Source organism: Stegostoma tigrinum, chromosome 21 (assembly GCF_030684315.1).
Source record: "Stegostoma tigrinum isolate sSteTig4 chromosome 21, sSteTig4.hap1, whole genome shotgun sequence".
NCBI classification, from domain to species: domain Eukaryota; kingdom Metazoa; phylum Chordata; class Chondrichthyes; order Orectolobiformes; family Stegostomatidae; genus Stegostoma; species Stegostoma tigrinum.
This window is the reverse complement of record NC_081374.1, coordinates 5,742,265-5,761,547: the sequence shown is the minus strand read 5'-3', so window position 1 is coordinate 5,761,547 and position 19,283 is coordinate 5,742,265. Positions and strand designations below refer to the sequence as shown.

The 19,283-nt window shown below is 44.5% G+C and overlaps 1 protein-coding gene across 3 annotated transcripts in view; it reads left to right on the top strand.

Annotated features, from left to right (window-relative positions):
* kcnd3 (potassium voltage-gated channel, Shal-related subfamily, member 3) overlaps positions 1–18,984 on the top strand; it is a 374,364-nt gene extending 355,380 nt beyond the window's left edge. For 2 of the 3 annotated variants that reach the window (XM_048552841.2, XM_048552840.2), the window contains exons 7-8: positions 5,708–5,958; positions 11,805–18,983. In XM_048552841.2, the coding sequence (XP_048408798.1) occupies positions 5,708–5,958; positions 11,805–12,003 (450 nt within the window). In that variant the 3' untranslated portion in view covers positions 12,004–18,983. Of the gene's footprint in view, positions 1–5,707; positions 5,959–11,804 lie in introns of all 3 variants that reach the window. The other variant, XM_048552842.2, reaches the window with a different exon arrangement.
* The last annotated feature ends 299 nt before the right edge of the window (positions 18,985–19,283 follow it).

The window sequence follows — 19,283 nt, the reverse complement described above, 5'->3', positions numbered from 1 at the left end:
CAACAAATTTAGCAATACCTGTGGAAAGAGTTAACATTTCAGGTCAAGGGCTCCTCACAAGAGCTCAGATCAGATCATCAACCTGTACCTTGAACACTTTTTTTATAAATTCACTCATGAGATGGGGCAGCATTTATTGCCCGTCCCTAGTTGCCCTGGAGAAGGTGCTGGTGAGCTGCCTTCTTGAACCACTGCAGTCCATCTGCTGTGGGTTGACCCACAAAGCCATTAGGCAGGGAATTCCAGGATTTTGACCCGGCAACACTGAAGGAGCTATGATATATTTCCAAGTCAGAATCGTGAGTGACTTGAAGGGGAACTTGCAGGGGATGGTGATCCCATGTATTTGCAGTCCTTGACCTTCTAGAAATGGTTGTGGATTTGGAAGGTGCTTTCTAAGAATCTTTGATGAATTTCTGAAGTGTATCTTGCAGATAGCACACCCTGCTGTTAATGGGTGTCAGTGGTAGAGGGAGTGGAAGCTTGTAGATGTAGTGCCAATCAAGTGGGCTGCTTTCACCTAGAGGGTGTCAAGCGTCTCGGGCGTTGTTGGGGCTGCACTCATCCAGGAAAGTGGGGAGTATTCCATCACACTCCTGACCTTTGCCTTGTAGATGGTGGACAGGGTTTGGGGAGTCAGGAGGTGAGTTACTCACTGTTTTTCACCACAGATGCCACATTAGCAGCTGAGTTTTTTTTTCCTGCTTTTCTCTTTGATCATATTGGAATCCATCATTCCTGTTTCCACAAAAGAGGGAAAACAGCTCTTAGAAGAAGGAATGTCAGGAATCAGGGAAAAGAGATCAAAGGTAACTGACATGATTTGGAAGATGTTGCGGTGGAAGCAGATTCATTAAAAAATTTCAAAAGATAAATAGGATAAATAAGTAAAGTGCAAAACTTCATAGATTAATCAGAGAAGGAGCAAGAGAAACCAGGTGAAATCGTAAGGCACCGTCTCAGGCCTGAGTGGGAGAATTGTTTCATTTGCTCTTTCATGGGGTGAGAATAATACTTGTTGCCCGTCCCTAACTGCCCTTGAACTGAGTGGCTTGCTTAGTCACTTCAGCGGGAAGTTGAACATCAACCACAGCATTCTGGGTCTGGAGTTACGTGTAGGTCAGGCCGGCTTAGGCAATTTTCTTTCCCTAAAAGGCAGTAGTGAAGCAAGTGTGTTTTCACAACAGTTGATGATAGTCACCATTGTTGAGCTTAGTCTTAAATTCCAGATTTTTTTCAATTGAATATGAATTCCACCAAATACTATAACGGGATTTGAACCCATAGCCTGGATCACCAGATCACTCACTTAGGGTCATTGCCTCAAACCAACAACACCTGCTTGTTGTTTGCTTTTATTAAAACATTTTGTTTTCACAATAGTTGCCCTCCCCTTCTAAATTTAGGGAGATAAAAACACATTTGGCAATGCGGATGACGTTTGTTTGACAGTTTTAATCAGTCTGTTCAGCAATGTTGTTTAGGGCCTCTTGTTGTGGGCTGGAACTGTCCCTACCTCTGAGCTAGAAGGCCTGACTTCAAGTTTCACTGACTCTAGAGATGTGCAATAACACCTCCGTAACAGTTTATTTAAAACCTATTTTTTCTAAAAAGAACATGTTATTTTACACTTTTGGAGCAGGTGGAGCTTGAGCCCTCATTTTTCTCCAAGCACCTGGGCCTTGACCCGAAACATCATCTTTCCTGCTCCTCTGATGCTGCTTGGCCTGCTGTGTTCGTCCAGCTCTACACCCTATTATCTCAGATTCTCCAGCATCAGCAGTTCCTACTATCTCTGGATTCAAATCCAGCCTGGATGAGATGGAGATAACAAAGTCATCTGGCAGGAAGCTAGCCACCAGGATACATGAACATCAACTAGCCACAAAACGACATGACCCACTATCACTCGTATCCTTACATACAGATAAGGAAGGACACCACTTTGATTGGGACAACACATCCATCCTAGGACAAGCCAAACAGAGACATGCATGAGAATTCCTAGAAGCATGGCATTCCAACCGGAACTCCATCAACAAACACATTGACTTGGAGCCAATCTACCATCCCCAGAGAAAAAGAACAGGAAATGACATCACCAACCCAAGGAAACCTAACCAGATAAATAGAAAGCGGGACATAACACCAGCGCTTCATCAGAGGCTCACTGATGATGTTACCTAGAATAGTGATGAAACGTCTGAAAACTAACCTTCCAGCTCAGCGAGCAAACTCACATCCATAACAAAGTGTGGAGCTGAATGAACACAGCAGGTCAAGCAGCATCATAGGAGCACAAAAGCTGATGTTTCGGGCCTAGCCCCTTCATCAGAAAAATTCATTTCACTTCTTTGTGTTTCTCTCAGTTCAGTCCCAAATAAACATTCACACAAATCCAGTAAAACAGTTTCTAATTCACTATCAGCTGACACTTAGCAATATTTAACCCTCAACTAATTGTCCTGAAACAGGTGACGAACATACCAGGTTATCGCTGTTGGTGGGTGCTTGCTTCCCCTCAAATTGATTGCCATGTATTCTCCACTACAACAGTGACAAACTACATTGCAACATAGAAATATAGAAAATAGGAGCAGGTGTAGACCATTCAGCCCTTCAAGCCTGCTTCCCCCATTCATTATGATCATGGTGGAACATCCAACTCAACAGCCTATTTCTGCTTTTGTCCCATTTCCTTTGCCCCAAGTCTGTAATCCAACACTTCAAATCATGAAGTCATACAATGACTTGGCCTCAGAAGCTTTCTGCAGAAGAGAATTCCACTGGTTCACCATTCTCAGGGTGAAGATATTTCTGTTCATCTCAGTCCTAAATGGTTTACCTTGTATCCTCACACAGTCACCACCAATTCCAGACCCGCACCCCCCATTGGGAAAATCTTTCCTGCATCTACCCTGTGCAGTTCAGTTGAAATTGTACAGGTTTCTATGAGATCTCGCCAACACCCATACCTCCCTTATTCTTCTAACTTCCAGCGAATACAATCCAAGCTCTTCTCACACATCAGTCCCACCATCCCAGGAATCAGTCTGGTAAATACCATGGGTGGTAAAGTGCTTTGGAACTTACTGAGCTTGTGGAAGACATTTTATGAGGGCGTCAGCTCACTACGCTCTATATAGGTGTTGATTAACCCAATGTACTGAAAAACCCCACTTCTGAAGTGTGGTGCCCCTCAAGTTAACCTCACCAGCAATCCTCTCTCAGCTTCTCTAATAAGAGAGCAGATGATGGTGACTTTCACTTTACGCTGTATGAGGTGCTGCAGACGATGATGTTGTTGCCACCATTCTCTGCCAACGTAGGAAATGATTGGTCTAGTGCAGTAGATGGATGCTGTTTCCTGGTCTAACTAGGACAGTCGCCTGCAGCAAAGTGTAGTTGATTGTGTGTTTGTAACAAGTTACAGGTTATATTGAGAAGATATTATTACAGAGACTTGAGGGTGTTTAGATGTTTATTTTCACTCTTGCAAGATCCTGAGTTGTTTTGCCCTCAAGTCTTTATTGTCTCATTATAGTGACAGATGCTTATGGTGCTCCTCAGCATTGACCCTTTCACACTCAGATACAACAAATAAATTTGCAGATGACGCTAAAGTTGGTGGAGTTGTGGATAGTGCGGAAGGATGTTGCAGTTTACAGAGGGACATAGGTAAGCTGCAGAGATGGGCTGAGAGGTGGCAAATGGAGTTTAGAACATAGAACATAGAACAGTACAGCACAGAACAGGCCCTTCAGCCCACAATGTTGTGCCGACCATTGATCCTCATGTATGCACCCTCAAATTTCTGTGACCATATGCATGTCCAGCAGTCTCTTAAATGTCCCCAATGACCTTGCTTCCACAACTGCTGCTGGCAACGCATTCCATGCTCTCACAACTCTCTGTGTAAAGAACCCGCCTCTGACATCCCCTCTATACTTTCCACCAACCAGCTTAAAACTATGACCCCTCGTGCTAGCCATTTCTGCCCTGGGAAATAGTCTCTGGCTATCAACTCTATCTATGCCTCTCATTATCTTGTATACCGCAATGAGGTCCCCTCTCCTCCTCCTTTTCTCCAATGAAAAAAGTCCGAGCTCAGTCAACCTCTCTTCATAAGATAAGCCCTCCAGTCCAGGCAGCATCCTGGTAAACCTCCTCTGAACCCTCTCCAAAGCATCCACATCTTTCCTATAATACGGCAACCAGAACTGGACGCAGTATTCCAAGTGCGGTCTAACCAAAGTTTTATAGAGCTGCAACAAGATCTCACGACTCTTAAACTCAATCCCCCTGTTAATGAAAGCCAAAACACCATATGCTTTAATGTGGAAAAGTGTGAGGTGATTCACTTTAGATGGAGTAACATGAATACAGAGTATCGGGCTAATGGTAAGATTCTCGGTAGTGTGGATGAGCAGAGAGATCTCGGTGTCCATGTGTATAGATCCCTGAAAGTTGCCACCCAGGGTGATAGAGTTGTTAAGAAGATATGCGGTGTGTTAGGTTTTATTGGTACACGGATTGAGATTTGGAGCCATGAGGTCATGTTGCAGCTGTACAAAACTCTGGAGTGGCCACACTTGGAGCATTGTGTACAGTTCTGGTCGCTGCATTATGGGAAGAATGTGGAAGCATTGGAAAGGGTGCATAGGAGATTTACTAGGATGTTGCCTGGTATGGAGGGCAGGTCTTATGAGGAAAGGCTGAGGGACTTGAGGCAGTTTTCATTAGAGAGAAGAAGGTTAAGAGGTGGCCTAATAGAGGTTTACAAGATGATCAGAGGATTAGATAGGGTGGACAGTGAGAGCTTTCTTCCTCAGATGGTGATGGCTAGCATGAGGGGACATAGCTTTAAATTGAGGGGAGGTAGATATGGGACAGATGTCAGAAGTAGGTTCTCTACTCAGAGAGTACATAGAACACAGAACATAAAAAAGTACAGCACAGTATAGGCCCTTCGGCCCACGATGTTGTGCCGTGGAATAATGCTAATCCAAAAATAAAATAACCTAACCTACATCTCCCTCAATTCACTGCTGTCCATGTGCATGTCCAGCAGTCGCTTAAATGTCACTAATGACTCCGCTTCCACTACTACCACCAGTAAACTATTTCATGTGCTCACAACTCTCTGGGTGAAGAACCTCCCTCTGACGTCTCCTCAGTAGTAAGGACGTGGAATGCCCCGCCTGCAACAGTAGTAGACTCGCCAAGGTTAAGGGCATTTAAATGGTCATTGGATAAACATATGGATGATAATGGAATAGTTTAGGTTAGGTAGGCTTCAGTTAGGTTTCACAGGTCGGCACAACTTTGAGGGCCAAAGGGCCTGTACTGCGCCATAGTGTTCTATGTTCTATGTTCTAACAAAGGCACTATGTAAATGTAAGCATTGCGCAATGGAAATTTTAAGCTAAGCTTTGGCCATTCATTTATTCAACATCTAATTGGGGCATTCAAGTCTGATTGAAATAGGAAGAATTCCAACAAGCAACACTAACAATCAAATCACGGCAAACACCGACTACGGTTGCACAAATAAAACCAAATTCACCTTTGCGTGTGAATATTAGGATTGCTAACTCAGACCTGGAGCAGATGTAGTTTCTTACACCCTGACAAAGTTGATGTACTTCGTTTTTCAATGAGCACCTCCACGGTTTAAAACATTTAATCTCCTCTCGCATTTTATCAGAACCACGAGTTGCTTGATGAATCGGTTTATGAACAGAACTGCCTGGAAGGTTCGATGCAGAATTGCCCATCTACCCACAGCCCGTCTCTGTCCTCAGAGTCTGGGACAACGAGTACCTGCTGCTCCCGCCGCAGTACCAAGAAGTCCACTCATCTTCCCAACTCCAGCGTGTCAGCTGCTCACCTGAGAAGCATGCAGGAACTTAGCACCATTCATATCCAGAGTGGGGAGCAGGCGTCCTTCAACACCAGGTAATACCTCAGGGCTAAAGCTAATTGATGGCAACAGCCCCATGGATCTGCTTCGGGGCAGCTGGGCTTTGTTGAGGAATTTGGCATTGAGTTTGAGATGGAGGGGGGAATAGACAGCCAACAATGGCAGTTTTGTTTTGTCAGTAAAGTTCTACATATGTTTTCATCTTCAGGCACCTCTTAATTAAATTTTGGGATGTGGCAGCAAAGGCAAGCGTAGTCAAAGTATTGTTGTGGCTCAGAAGGAGGCCAGTCAGGCCATCATGTCTGTGCTAGCTCTCCATTGAGGAGTTCACCTGGATGTCACTCTCCCATCTTCTCCCTGTAATCCTGCTCATTCGTCCTTTTCAAATAATAACCCAATTCCCCCTTGAACACCTCGATTAAGCCCACCTCCACCATACTCCTTTTAAAAACTTCTAAAAAAAGGACCAAAGGTAGACTATTCCGCCCTTCAAGCCTGCTCTACCATTCAATATAATCATGGCTGACAATCCAACTCAGTGCCCTGTTCTCGCTTTCTTTCCCATACCTACTGATCCCTGTAGCCCTAAGAGCTATATTGAACTCCTTCTTAAAAATATTCAATGTTTGGCCTCAACTGTGGCAGAAAATTCCACAGGATCCCCACCCTCTAGGCAAAGAAATTTCTCCTCATCTCAGGTTTAAATGCCTTTCTCAGTATCACTAAACAGTGACTCCCGGTTCTAGACTCCCCAGGAACATCCTTCCTGTGTTTAACCTATCTAGTCCTGTTAGAAATCTTTGGGTTTCTATGAGATCCTCACTCATTCTTCTAAACTCCAGGAATGTAGGCAGTGCATTCCAGATCTCAAACACTCACCATGTGGAAACATTTTTGGTCCTGTCAATGTTGCTTCTTTTGCTAATTCCCTTAAATCTGCTCCATCTGGTTCTCAATCCTTCCACCTATAGGAACAATTTCTCCCTATCTGCTCTGTCCAAAAGCCATCATGATTTTAAGTGCCTCTTTCAAATCTCTCCTCGAGGTTCTCTTGTTGTTCTTGTACTCTATGCTCACGTGAATAAAGTGTAGGATACTGAATTCTTTATTAACCCCTCTCCCAACCTGTTTTGCCACTTTGACTTCTGTTCACAAACACCTCTATGTCCTTGTGAAAAAAGGGGCAGGAGGAAGGTGAGAAGTTTATGTGACAGTTATAGTATTCCCTACAGTGTGGAAGCAGACTATTCAGCCCATCAAGTTTACACTGAACCTCCAAATAGCATCCCATTCACCCCCCCCCCTACCCTATTCCTGTAATTGCTTTGGCTAACCCACCCAGCCAGCACATCACTGAGCACTACGGGCAATCCACCTAACCTGCACATCTTTGGGCTGTGGGAAGAAACCAGAACACCCAGAGGAAACCCTTGCAGGCACAGGGAGAACATGCAAACTCCAACAGTCACTCGAGGGTGGAATTGAACCCAGGCCACTGGTGCTGTGGAGACAGCAGTGCTAACCACTGAGCCACCGTGCCACACTGTATGGCTGTGATTTAGAATTCACTGGCTAAAAAGGTTGATTCAATTATCACTTACAAAGAGGACCTGGATCAATCCTATGAAAGGGAACTTTCAAAGGGCCTTAAGGTGTGGTCCTAATTAGATAGCTCTGTCAAAGAGTCAGTATAGGCAGATGGGCAGAATGGTCTCCTCCATTGCTGCAGGTACAATGAGCTACCCTGGCTTCATCTTCCATTTGGATGCGATCAGGAGTCGCACACTGCAGGTTACAATAATGGCCCACAGTTGTGTGTCTCACCTTTCGGTGGCCGTTTTACCATCAGCCATTTTCTCGCCCAACAAATGTAAAGCAAATGGTGCTGGATGAGCATATGTTGCTGAGCTTAACTGAGTGTCTGCAGTTTATGACTCATTGGAAACACTGCTTTAAAGCAGAAGCAGTGATATTAATGTACAAATTTTAAGTGACATGTTGATCTAAAACCTATCCATTGAATCCAAAATTGCAACTTTTGGTATAATGGAAAAGTTCATGTATTTTTCAAAATATTTGGAGCTCTGAGTAGCTACTGCCTAATTTATTATTGAAGGTAAGGCATAAAATATTGATAAATACCAGGTTGTTCAATGTACATTGAAAACTATCCCTGAACTGGTGTTTTGCATGAAGTAATTACCAATAGTCTTGATATTGTCTGGCACTAGTTACCCTTTAATAGTTAAAAGGTAAAAATCCTGAGTGATCATCTGAAGGTCTGAAGATGCCGTGGATATAAATTAGTCCATTTCCCTGTGAGATCGATTGAAGGATTAGACAAACATATCGACTCAAAGATCACACCAAGGACTTTAAGTTCCTAATGCTGTGTAATAAAAACTCAAAAGAACTGCGGATGCTGTAAATCAGGAACAAAAACAAAGTTGCTGGAAAAGCTCAGCAGGTCTGGCAACATCCGTGAAGGAGAAAACAGAGTTAACGTTTCGGGTCTGGTGACCCTTCCTCAGGAGGTTCTGAGGAAGGGTCACCGGACCGGAAACGTTAACTAATGTTGAGTAATGTCCACACTTCAAGTATCACATGACACCAGGTTACAGTCCAAAGATGCCAGGATCACCTCAATAATTGCAATTAAACTTCCAAATGCAGTGGAGCTTCCTGTAAACCAGTACCCAGCCTAATATTATATTCATCATGGGATGTGGGCATCACTGGCTGGCTGGTAATTATTGCCTGTCCCTAGTTGACCTTGAGAAGGTGGTGGTGAGCTGCCTTCTTGAACCGCTTCAGTCCACCTGCTGTGAGTTGACCCACTTGCCACTAGGGACAGAATTCCAGAAATCTGACCCAACAACAGTGAAAGAATGGTGATATTTTCCAAGTCAGGATGGGGAGTGTCTTGGAGGGGAACTGGCAGGTGGTGGTGATAATGGGAACTGCAGATGCCGGAGAATCCAAGATAACAAAGTGTGGAGCTGGATGAACACAGCAGGCCAAGCAGCATCAGAGGAGCAGGACGGCTTATGTTTTGGGCCTAGACCCTTCATCAGAGAGGGGGATGAGGAGTGCGTTCTGGAATAAATAGGGAGAGAGGGGGAGGCGGACCGAAGATGGAGAGAAAAGAAGATAGGTGGAGAGGAGAGTATAGGTGGGGAGGTAGGGAGGGGATAGGTCAGTCCAGGGAAGACGGACAGGTCAAGGAGGTGGGATGAGGTTAGTAGGTAGGAGATGGAGGTGCAGCTTGGGGTGGGAGGAAGGGATGGGTGAGAGGAAGAACAGGTTAGGGAAGCAGTGACAGGTTGGACTGGTTTTGGGATGCAGTGGGTGGAGGGGAAGAGCTGGGCTGGTTGTGTGGAACAGCAACTCATATTCCGCTTGGGAAACCCGTAGCCCAATGGTATCGATGTGGACTTCACCAGCTTCAAAATCTCCCCTTCCCCCACCGCATCCCAAAACCAGTCCAGTTCGTCCCCTCCCCCAACTGCACCACACAGCTAGCCCAGCTCATTGGGACAGTGGCTCAATGGTTAGCACTGCAGCCTCACAGCGCCAGGGACCCACGTTAGATTCCCACCTTGGGCGACTGTCTGTGTGGAGTTTGCACATTCTCCCCGTGTCTGCATAGATTTCCTCCGGGTGCTCCGGTTTCCTCCCACGGTCCAAAGATGTGCAGGCTAGGTGGATTGGCCATGCTAAATTGCCCGTGGTGTTCAGGGGTGTGTGGGCTATAGGGGGATGGGTCTGGGTGGGATGCTTCAAGGGGCAATGTGGACTTGTTGGGCCGAAGGGCCTGTTTCCACACTGTAGGAAATCTAATCTAAAAAAAAGTGGGCAGAACCAGGGCAGAGAAAGCCTAACGCAGATATATCCAAGACCTTAGAGCCTGGAAAACAAAATACAAAACACATTGATAATAAAATGTGAGGCTGGATGAACACAGCAGGCCAAGCAGCATCTCAGGAGCACAAAAGCTGACGTTTCGGGCCTAGACCCTTCATCAGAGAGCTGAAGGGGATTCTGAAGTAAATAGGGTGAGGGGGGAGGCCGATGGAAGATGGATTAAGGGTAAGATAGGTGGAGAGGAGGCAGTCAGATTTCTGATGAAGGGTCTAGGCCCGAAACGTCAGCTTTTGTGCTCCTGAGATGCTGCTTGGCCTGCTGTGTTCATCCAGCCTCACATTTTATTATCTTGGAATCTCCAGCATCTGCAGTTCCCATTATCTCTGATACAAAACACATTGAAATGTGTTAAACCAGCAGCTAACAAAAGTGACCAAGATTGAGAAAGAATGACGGATTCTGTACTGTCCATGTTGAGCAATTAACAAAACTAATAGAGAACTGGGCTGTACTTTTGAAAAAGGATTTGCATTTACATAGAGATAGTAGGAACTGCCGATGCTGGAGAATCTGAGATAACAAGGTGTAGAGCTGGATGAACACAACAGGCCAAGCAGCATCAGAGGAGCAGGACGGCTTATGTTTTGGGTCTAGATCCTTCTTCAGAAATGGGGGAGGGGAAGGGGATTCTGAAGTAAATAGGGTGAGAGGGGGAGGCCGATGGAAGATGGATTAAGGGTAAGATAGGTGGAGAGGAGGCAGTCAGATCAAGGAGGTGGGGATGGAGCCAGTAAAGGTGAGTGTAGGTGGGGAGTTAGGGTGGGGATTGCTCAGTCCAGGGAAGATGGGCAGGTCAAGAATGCAGAGATAAAGCTGGTAAGTAGGATCATCAGGGTCTAGGCCTGAAACATCAGCTTTTGTGCTTCTAAGATGTTGCTTGGCCTGCTGTGTTCATCCAGCTCCACACTTTGTTATCCCGGATTCTCCAGCATCTGCAGTTCCCATTATCTCTAAAAGGGAGCAGGTAGCTATGGTCAATTGTCATATAAAAATATTTGGTTCACTAATGCCTTTTACAGAAGGAAATCTGCCATACTTACCTAGTCTACCCTATATGTGACTCCAGACCCATGGCAATGTGGTTCACTCTTAACTGCCTTCTGGGAAATTAGAGATGGGCAATAAATGCAGCATATTTAAATGGTGAATTAGAATTAGAATTAACTTTATTGTCACAAGACTAGGGAACATATTTTTTAAAGTGAGAGGAGCGAGATTTAAAAAGGTATGAGGAGCAATTTTTTTTACACAGAGGGTGGTTTGCATGTGGAATGAACTTCTGAAGCAAGTGGTGGATATGGACAAAGTTACAATCTTTAAAAGACATATGGATAAGTACATGAATGGGAAAGGCTTGGAGGGATATGGGCCAGGAGCAGGCAAGTGGGACTGGTTTAGTTTGGGATTATGTTTGGCATGGACTGGTTGGACAGAAGGCTCTGTTTCCATCCTGTATGACTCTACATACTCAAGTACAGTTCAAACTTTGCAAGTCACCGTTAAGGCACAATTTTAGGTCGAATTAGAGTTAGGTTTCATTGTAACGTGTTCTCAAGTACAGGAGTACAGTGAAAGTTTACAATGTTGCCTCGAATGGTGCCATCTTAGGTTCAAAATATCTAGGTACAAATCTGAGATACACAAAGAAAAATAAACAAAAAACAGTTACATTACCTTTCAGCGATTCATAGAATAAGTTAGAAATAAGACATAAGTTAAAAGGATAAACATTACAGATAGTAGGACAGTGGGTACAAAAATACCTGGGTACAGATTCTTAAATACAAATTCTTGCTGGGGACGAGGAGAAATAAGAAAAATAAGGCCACATCCTGTGAATGTTTGAGCAGAGTTGAATGGTCACCTCTTGCTCTCTGTATTTGTGTGACAGGGACAATTTGTAGTTGCATGCATTAATCGTCTGGTTTTCTCTCTCTCTCTCTCTGCATCACTGCAGCCGCTCCAGCCTGAATGACAAATCGGAGGAGGGTCTGCGAGTGAACTACAAGAGCTCGCAGATCGCCACAGCGATCATCAGCATCCCCACACCGCCCGGCACTACACCCGAGGGGGGGCATGAGCTACCCCTCCCCAACCAGTCCAGTACCAGCATGGAAGCCGCAGGCTGTAACATAGTGAAAGTGTCTGCCTTGTAAAATTAAAGCCTTGCCCAGCTCTCAGTCACCTCAAAGATCACATCGTCAAGCCTGACACTCGCAACCGCATGGCAGGGGTGAGAGGGGGAATTGTGAATGAGACCAATCCCAGTGGAAGGGGGAGGGTGATCCGAAGTCACCGCGTTTGCGTCTCAAAGCAACGGCACAGTTTCAATCCAGTTTTATTATTTGTTTGTCTTTTTTTTTATTTTCAATGAGAGCAACAACCGGGGAAGCTCGAGAGGACCAAAGCCGGAGAGACTCAATGAGGGACATTTTGGGAGTTAGCAAAAGGAACCAACTCCGCACTGCGTCGTTTTTAAGTACTGTACCTAATTTAGGTGATGTTCAAAATGGATAATATTTATTCACAAATTGGAAATGTGAGAAGGTGAGCCTATTTGGGGGACAAAAAGCAAGCAGGATTTTTTTTCCCGTGTGGAAGAGTGACTTTAAACAAAAAGACACAAAAGACAAGAGATTTAGGATCCAGATGTTGTTGTAGTCCCCACTTTTTGACACGTTTCTCGTGTGCGTTACACGTGGAATAGAAGACAGCTATTAGCCCTGACGGCAGAGAATTTGTCTGCTTATGGTCTATAGTTACAATGAGCTTTCATTTCTGCTGTTTGATCCATGTGACATCTCAGTGTTCATTGCTGACATGAAACAGCATCGTGTGAACATGGTGTTCGTCAGTTTAAGTACAGTCGGTAGGTGTATTGTGTGCAGAAAACTGTACCCAGCAAATTTAAGCCGTTCCATGCACTGATTTCTTCTCTCTTCTCAATACCATCCCGTTCACTCTCTCACTTACGTAGTGTGACTTTTATTAGACTTAGTTCAGGAGAAACGATTTCTGTATTTTGCAAAAAAAAGTCTTCAGTGCGAATCAAAGACTTGCAGACTTGCTTTATTCCCAAAATCTTTTGCTTCCTCTTTCCAGGACTTTAGCTGAAATAAAGATGAAAAATGTTGGAAATGCTCGGCAGAACTGGCACGGTCTGCTGTAGGGAGAAACAAAGTTAACTTTTTAGAGGCAGAAAAAAGTTAGAGATGGAACAGGTTATAATCAAGCCAACAAAAAGGGAAGGGAAAGTAAAGCACAGAAGGGAATGTCTATTATAGGAGGGAAAACAGGATGAGGGATTAATGCCAGAAGGGATAATGGGCAAAGTGAAAGGAGATGGGAAAAGAACGACCAGAGAAACAGTTTCTTAAGTAGATGTAAATGGCAACAACAATTTATCAACAGCTGCTATCCAAGTAAGTGGAAGCAGAGATTGTCATCAGAAATCACTGATTTCACCCGAGAGTCCACAGGCTGTAAAGAGCCTAAACAAAGGACAAGCTGCTGTTCTTAGACTGAACATAGGAATTAATTGAAGCAATGCAGGAGACCAAGGACAGAGAGATCAGATGGCCAATAGCCGACTCACTAGCTAGCCCTTCCAATAGTAGCAAGAATTTACATGTATACTGCCCTTTCAGCACAGCAAAATGCCTCTAGATTTGGTCAAAGGATTTGCTTTAAGGAGAATGTTGAATGGAGGTGTCTAGGGAGGGAATTGCAGGGCTCAGGCTTATAGGAAGGGAAGTCAAACATAAGAAAATACTGGTTTGTGTCTAAATTGTGAATTTCCCAACTCAAACTTAAGGGGATAGGCTATGGGTCCCAGATGCCCACTGCCCTGTTATCATTTCACCCTTACAGCAAGTTAGAACCCATGGAAAAATCCGTCTGAATAATGTGGAGAAATGTCTTAGAAAGGGGACATGCAGCAGAACTGGGGAGAAGCCAACAACAAAATACCTTGCAATCACATCATCAGAGCATCTCAATGCACTTTATAATCAACTAGTTATTATTACAGTGTTACTAGGGGTGAAAAGCAGCAGCTAACTTTATACACAGCAAGGACCCAATAACAGCAATGAAATACAATGCTGGGAGCACTGACTCCCCAGAGCCTGCCCACTATTTACAATGCAGAAGGCAGGAGCGTGATGGAATACTCCCCACTTGCCTGGATGGCTGCAGCTCCAACAACATGACACCATCCAGGACAAAGCAGCCCACTTCATTGGCATCACATTCACAAACATCCACTTCCCCCACCACCAACTCTCAGAAACAGCAGTGTGTACCTTCTACAAGATGCGCTGCAGAAATTCACCAAAGATCCTCAAACAGAATCTTCCAAACCCACAACATCTTCCATCTAGAAGGACAAGAGGAGCAGATACATGGGAACACCACCCTTCAAGTCCCCTGCAAGCCACTTTCCATCTTGATGTTCTTTCACTGTCGCTGGGTCAAAATCCTAAAATTCCCTCCGTAAGGACATTGTGAGTCAACCTACTTCAGTGGCTCGAGAAGGCAACTCAGCACACCTTCTCAAGGGTAATTAGGGATGGGAAATAAATGTTGCCCCAGCTAGCAATGCCTACATCCCATGAATGAATAATAAAAAAAGTTGGAAAATCCAGAACATACCGTTTGCAATTTTCCAACCATTCCCTTCAAAAGCAACTTGTAGATAGTGCATGCCCTAATTCCCAACATCTTCCCCGAGATGTCTTCATGAACCAAAGCGTCATGCCATTTCGCCCATTCACCGTTAATTTCCATGATGGCAGTGCTGCTGTCCATGATAATGCTGGTGGAGCTCAGTTTGAACACTGGAGAGAAGATGGTGAATGATGCTCCTCGGGGTTTGCCCTGAGGTAAATGACAGATGCTGGCAGGCCTTCCATGTAAGTTGTACCATATTACAGAAACACAGAAGTGCTGCGATGCAGAAGGACACTATTTGGTCCATCCTGCCTTTTCCCCATATCCCTGTGCACCATTACTATCCAATGCCCATCTTGAATTCCTCGATTGAACCTGCCTCCACCACATTTCTAGACTGTACGTTCTAGACCTTAATGACTCGCTGAGTGAAAAGATTTCTTCTTACATTACCCTTGCATCATGTGCATATAGACTTAAAGCTATACCCTTTTGTTATCATAGAGTCATCAAGATGTACAGAACAGAAACACACACTTCAGTCCAACTCGTCCAAGCCAACCAGAAATCCTAAAATAATCTAGTCCCATTCACCAGCATTTGACCCATGCCCCTCTAAACCCTTCCTATTCATGTACCCATCCAGATGCCTTTTAAATGTTGTGATTATACCAGCCTCTTCCACTTCCTCTGGCAACTTATTCCATACATATACCACTCTCTGAGTGAAAAATTTGCCCCTTAAATCTCTTTTAAATCTTTTCCCTCTCATCTTAAACCTATGCCATCTAGTTTTGGATTCCTCTACCCTGGGAAAAAGACCTTGGCTATTCAACCTATCCATGCCCTTCATCATTTTATAAACCTCTGTAAGGTCACCCATCAGCCTCCGAAGTTCTGGGGAAAATAGCCCCAGCCTATTCAGCCTCTTCCTACAGCTCTAACTCTCCAATCCTGGCAACACCCTTGTAAATCTTTGCTTCACCCTTTTAAGTTTAACAACATCTTTCCTTTAGTAGGGAGATGAGAATTGGCCAATAGTGGCCTAACCAAGGTCCTGTACAGCTGCAACATGACCTCACAACCCCAGACTTAATGCACTGACCAATAAAGGCAAGTGTATCAAATGCCAACTTCACTATCTTATCTAACTGTGACTCCACTTTCAAGTAACTATGAACCTGCACTCCAAGGTCTCTCTATTCAGCAACACACCCCAGGACCTTACCATTAAGTGCATAAGTCCTACTGTGATTTGCCTTCCCAAAATGCAACACCTCACATTTATCTAAATTAAACTCCATCTGCCACTCCTTAGCCCATTGGCCCACCTGATCAAATTTACAAATTTATAAACACAGTTTCTCCCTATCAACTCTGTCCAACCCAGTCATGTTTTGCAAACCACAATCAAAACTCCTCTCAGCTCTCTTTTGCTGGAGAGGAATGGCAAAATGCAGGTCCCCTTTCTGTGGAATGTTGTCCAACAATGTTCTGAAATGCCCTGTTCAAACAATGGAGTTCACACTGCTCCTTGGAGTTAGCAAATTAAAGTCTGGGGTAGGTTCAGTTCCAAACATGGACCACCCCAGGTCAGTAGGAAACCAGGAAGCACACTTCTTTGTCAGAAGTGAAACATTGTGAAGGGGAGGGTAATTAGTCTTAACTAATATTGCATTGTGAGGTGATAATCTGGTGGTATTATTGCTGGACTGTTAATCCAGAGATCCAGGTAATGCGCTGGGTGCAGGGTTTGGAACCAGCCATGGCAGCTGGTACAATTTGAATTCAATAAAATATCTGGAATTAAGAATTTAATGATGACCAAGAATCAATTGTTGGGGAAAAGCCATCTGGCTAACTAATATCCTTTCGGGAAAGAAATCTCCATCCCTACCTAGTCTGGCCTACATGTGACTCCAAACCCATAGCAATGTGGTTGACTCTCGGCAATAAACGCTGCCAATCCAGTGATGCCTTCATCCTGTTAATGAATAAAGAATTAAAACTTAGGGACTTCAGTGTTACAAAAGTATTATCCTGATTATTACATCGCACGTATTAGGAATATCTTTGTTTATTCCCATATTTTGTTGGAATGCTGGACATGATCATTTACTTTTGGACCAATAATGTAATTGGATTCACTGTGTATGAAACAGGATCACACCATCTCAGTGGTTCTCGATGTAGTGCCCCCAACTCTCTTCCAATGTCCCACCAGACACTGACAATCTCATCCGCCACCCCACCGCCACCATAATGAAACCAGGAATTAAAGATTATTCTTCCATACACTGAGAGAGGATAATAACACAAATATAAGAGTTAGGGGAGCAGGGAGGTTCACTTAGTTACAGTGAGGAACCATCAGTCGACATTTTCCCCTCAGTATTTGGAACTGAATATTGGGACCTTTTGAGGGACCTGAACCTGTACTATTTTCATTAGGGTTCATATCAACACAACCTCATGTGAGTTAGAGATAATGGGAACTGCAGATGCTGGAGAATCTGAGATAACAAAGTGTGGAGCTGTATGAACACAGCAGGCCAAGCAGCATCTGAGGAGCACAAAAGCTGACATTTTGAGCCTAGACGAGTTAGATTCCTGTGTTGACTATCTAACCAATGTGTTCCCAAAGCAGGAGACCATGTGGTATGGCCCAGTGCTGACCAACCTCACTGGGAAGGATAGGTGTTGCTGAGGTAAGAAAGTGAGCGTGAGGGCAGTCAAAATGGAGGCACCATCAAAAAGCCAATTCAATACAGCCCACAGTTACCCTGTATGAGGATGGTTTTGCCTGGGCTGTGGGTCTGGTGAATCACTCACTGGGCCGGTAAAATTCAACTCCTCCCCACCACACACACCCCCTTCCCCACCACCATACTGGTGTGTGCTTACATGTTCGGTGGGGTGGGGGTTTGGAGTGAGTGGGTCGGACGCCAGGAAAATGCAAACAAGTCCTGAAAACGAGCCCGAAAGTGGACATTTGACACACGATTTTTCTGCGAGCCCTCCTCTTGGGAACTTGCCAGAAGGTGAGAAACACACATTCAACCAGAAACCTCACAATGGAAACCAGCCAGAAGGAAAAGCCAGTACTCATTAATTGTTTTGGGATTTGTTTGAGTTTTAAATAAATTGCAGGCAAATTAATAAAATGGCCTTCAGGACTCAGATCACCCATATTTTCAGATAAGTCATTGATCAGGATGATTTCTACCAACTCTTCCCCAAACACACTTTCTCCCTATTACCCGCCACATTCTCTCCACCTCACACCCCTCCCTTGCCCCACCCACCCCCACTCACCGCTCAAACCTGCTTCCATCTCCCACACACCCACCTCTCGCCTCCTCTCCCACACATTCCCATTCCCACCTCACACCCTTTCCCTCAAATCCCCCTCTGCCCCCTTTGCCCCTCACACCCTCTCCGTTACATTCCCCTCTCCCACCACATTACCCACCTCACCTCCTCTCCCACACATACCCGTTCCCCATTCCACCCTCACAGCCTTTCCCTTACATTGCCCTCTCCCCCAACTTTACCCCCCCACCTCCTCTCCCACACATTCCCTCCCCATTCCTATTTCACACCCTTTCCCTCACGTTGCCCTCTCATCCCAAATTACCCCCTCACCTCCTCTCAAAGAAACATTCCCCTCTTCCCCCATTCCCTCCTCACACCCTCTCCCACACATTCCACTTTCCCTCACAATCCGTCTCCTGCTCACTCCCCATTCTCTTTCAAGAACAGCATTTGATTTCAAAGCTGCATATGGAAATTCAAAACAGAGAGTTATCATGTCCAAAACACAATTTTTATTTGTTTTATTAAGCTGATGCTTAATGTGGATCATCACAGATAGTGAATCTGTACACATGCACCCCATCCCTTTCACTGCATCTTCATAATCTCACTCTTCACTACGTATCTGAAGAAAGTCCATCCCCATCTCTGGATTGGGAAGTCAATTCCATTTTGTTTTTCAGCCCCAATATCCTAAATGTTGCCACCCTTACATCCTAACTCTGATCGGATGAGCTGAAACATAGTATTTGGACACAATTGCAACCCACTTGTAACAATCATGTGAAATGTACCTAGGCTATTAGAATGGCTTCATGTCCTTGTGGGTTAATTTTCTGATCTATGTGCTGTGTCTGTATTATTTTAACTAGTTTCATTTTTAATATTTGTATTGAGGTCTTCCTGTTGAAGACTAAGATGAAAAAGCTTTTTGAACTCTCCATCACAGTTCAACAGGAAGACAATGTAGGGAAAGTGCCTATGGTCATATATTCTCAGCATCAGATGATCTCTGTATTCATCGTACAGTAGAAGAGATCAATAAACTTGATAGTGGTGAGATATCCTCCTTGTCACCAAGTGTGATGCCTCTCTCAATCTCTACCAGAAATGTTTCCAACATTGCTTCCCAAATCCATCGCCCCTACCACCCACTGTAGAAGGTGCATGAGAACATCATCAACTTTATGTTTTCCTCCAAATTATGCACCACTCTGACTTGGAAATTTATCATCACTCCTTCACTGTTGCTGGGTCAGAATCCTTCACCCTCTTTTCGAATGGCTCTGTAGATGCCTGCATACCACATGGACTGCAGCGGTTCAAGAAGACAGCCTATCACTACCGTCTCTAAGGCTGTTGAGCAGAAACTGAACTGCACAAAACACAAAGTTATGACAAGAGCAGATGAGGGACTGGGAATTCTATAGCACGTAACTCATCTCCTGAC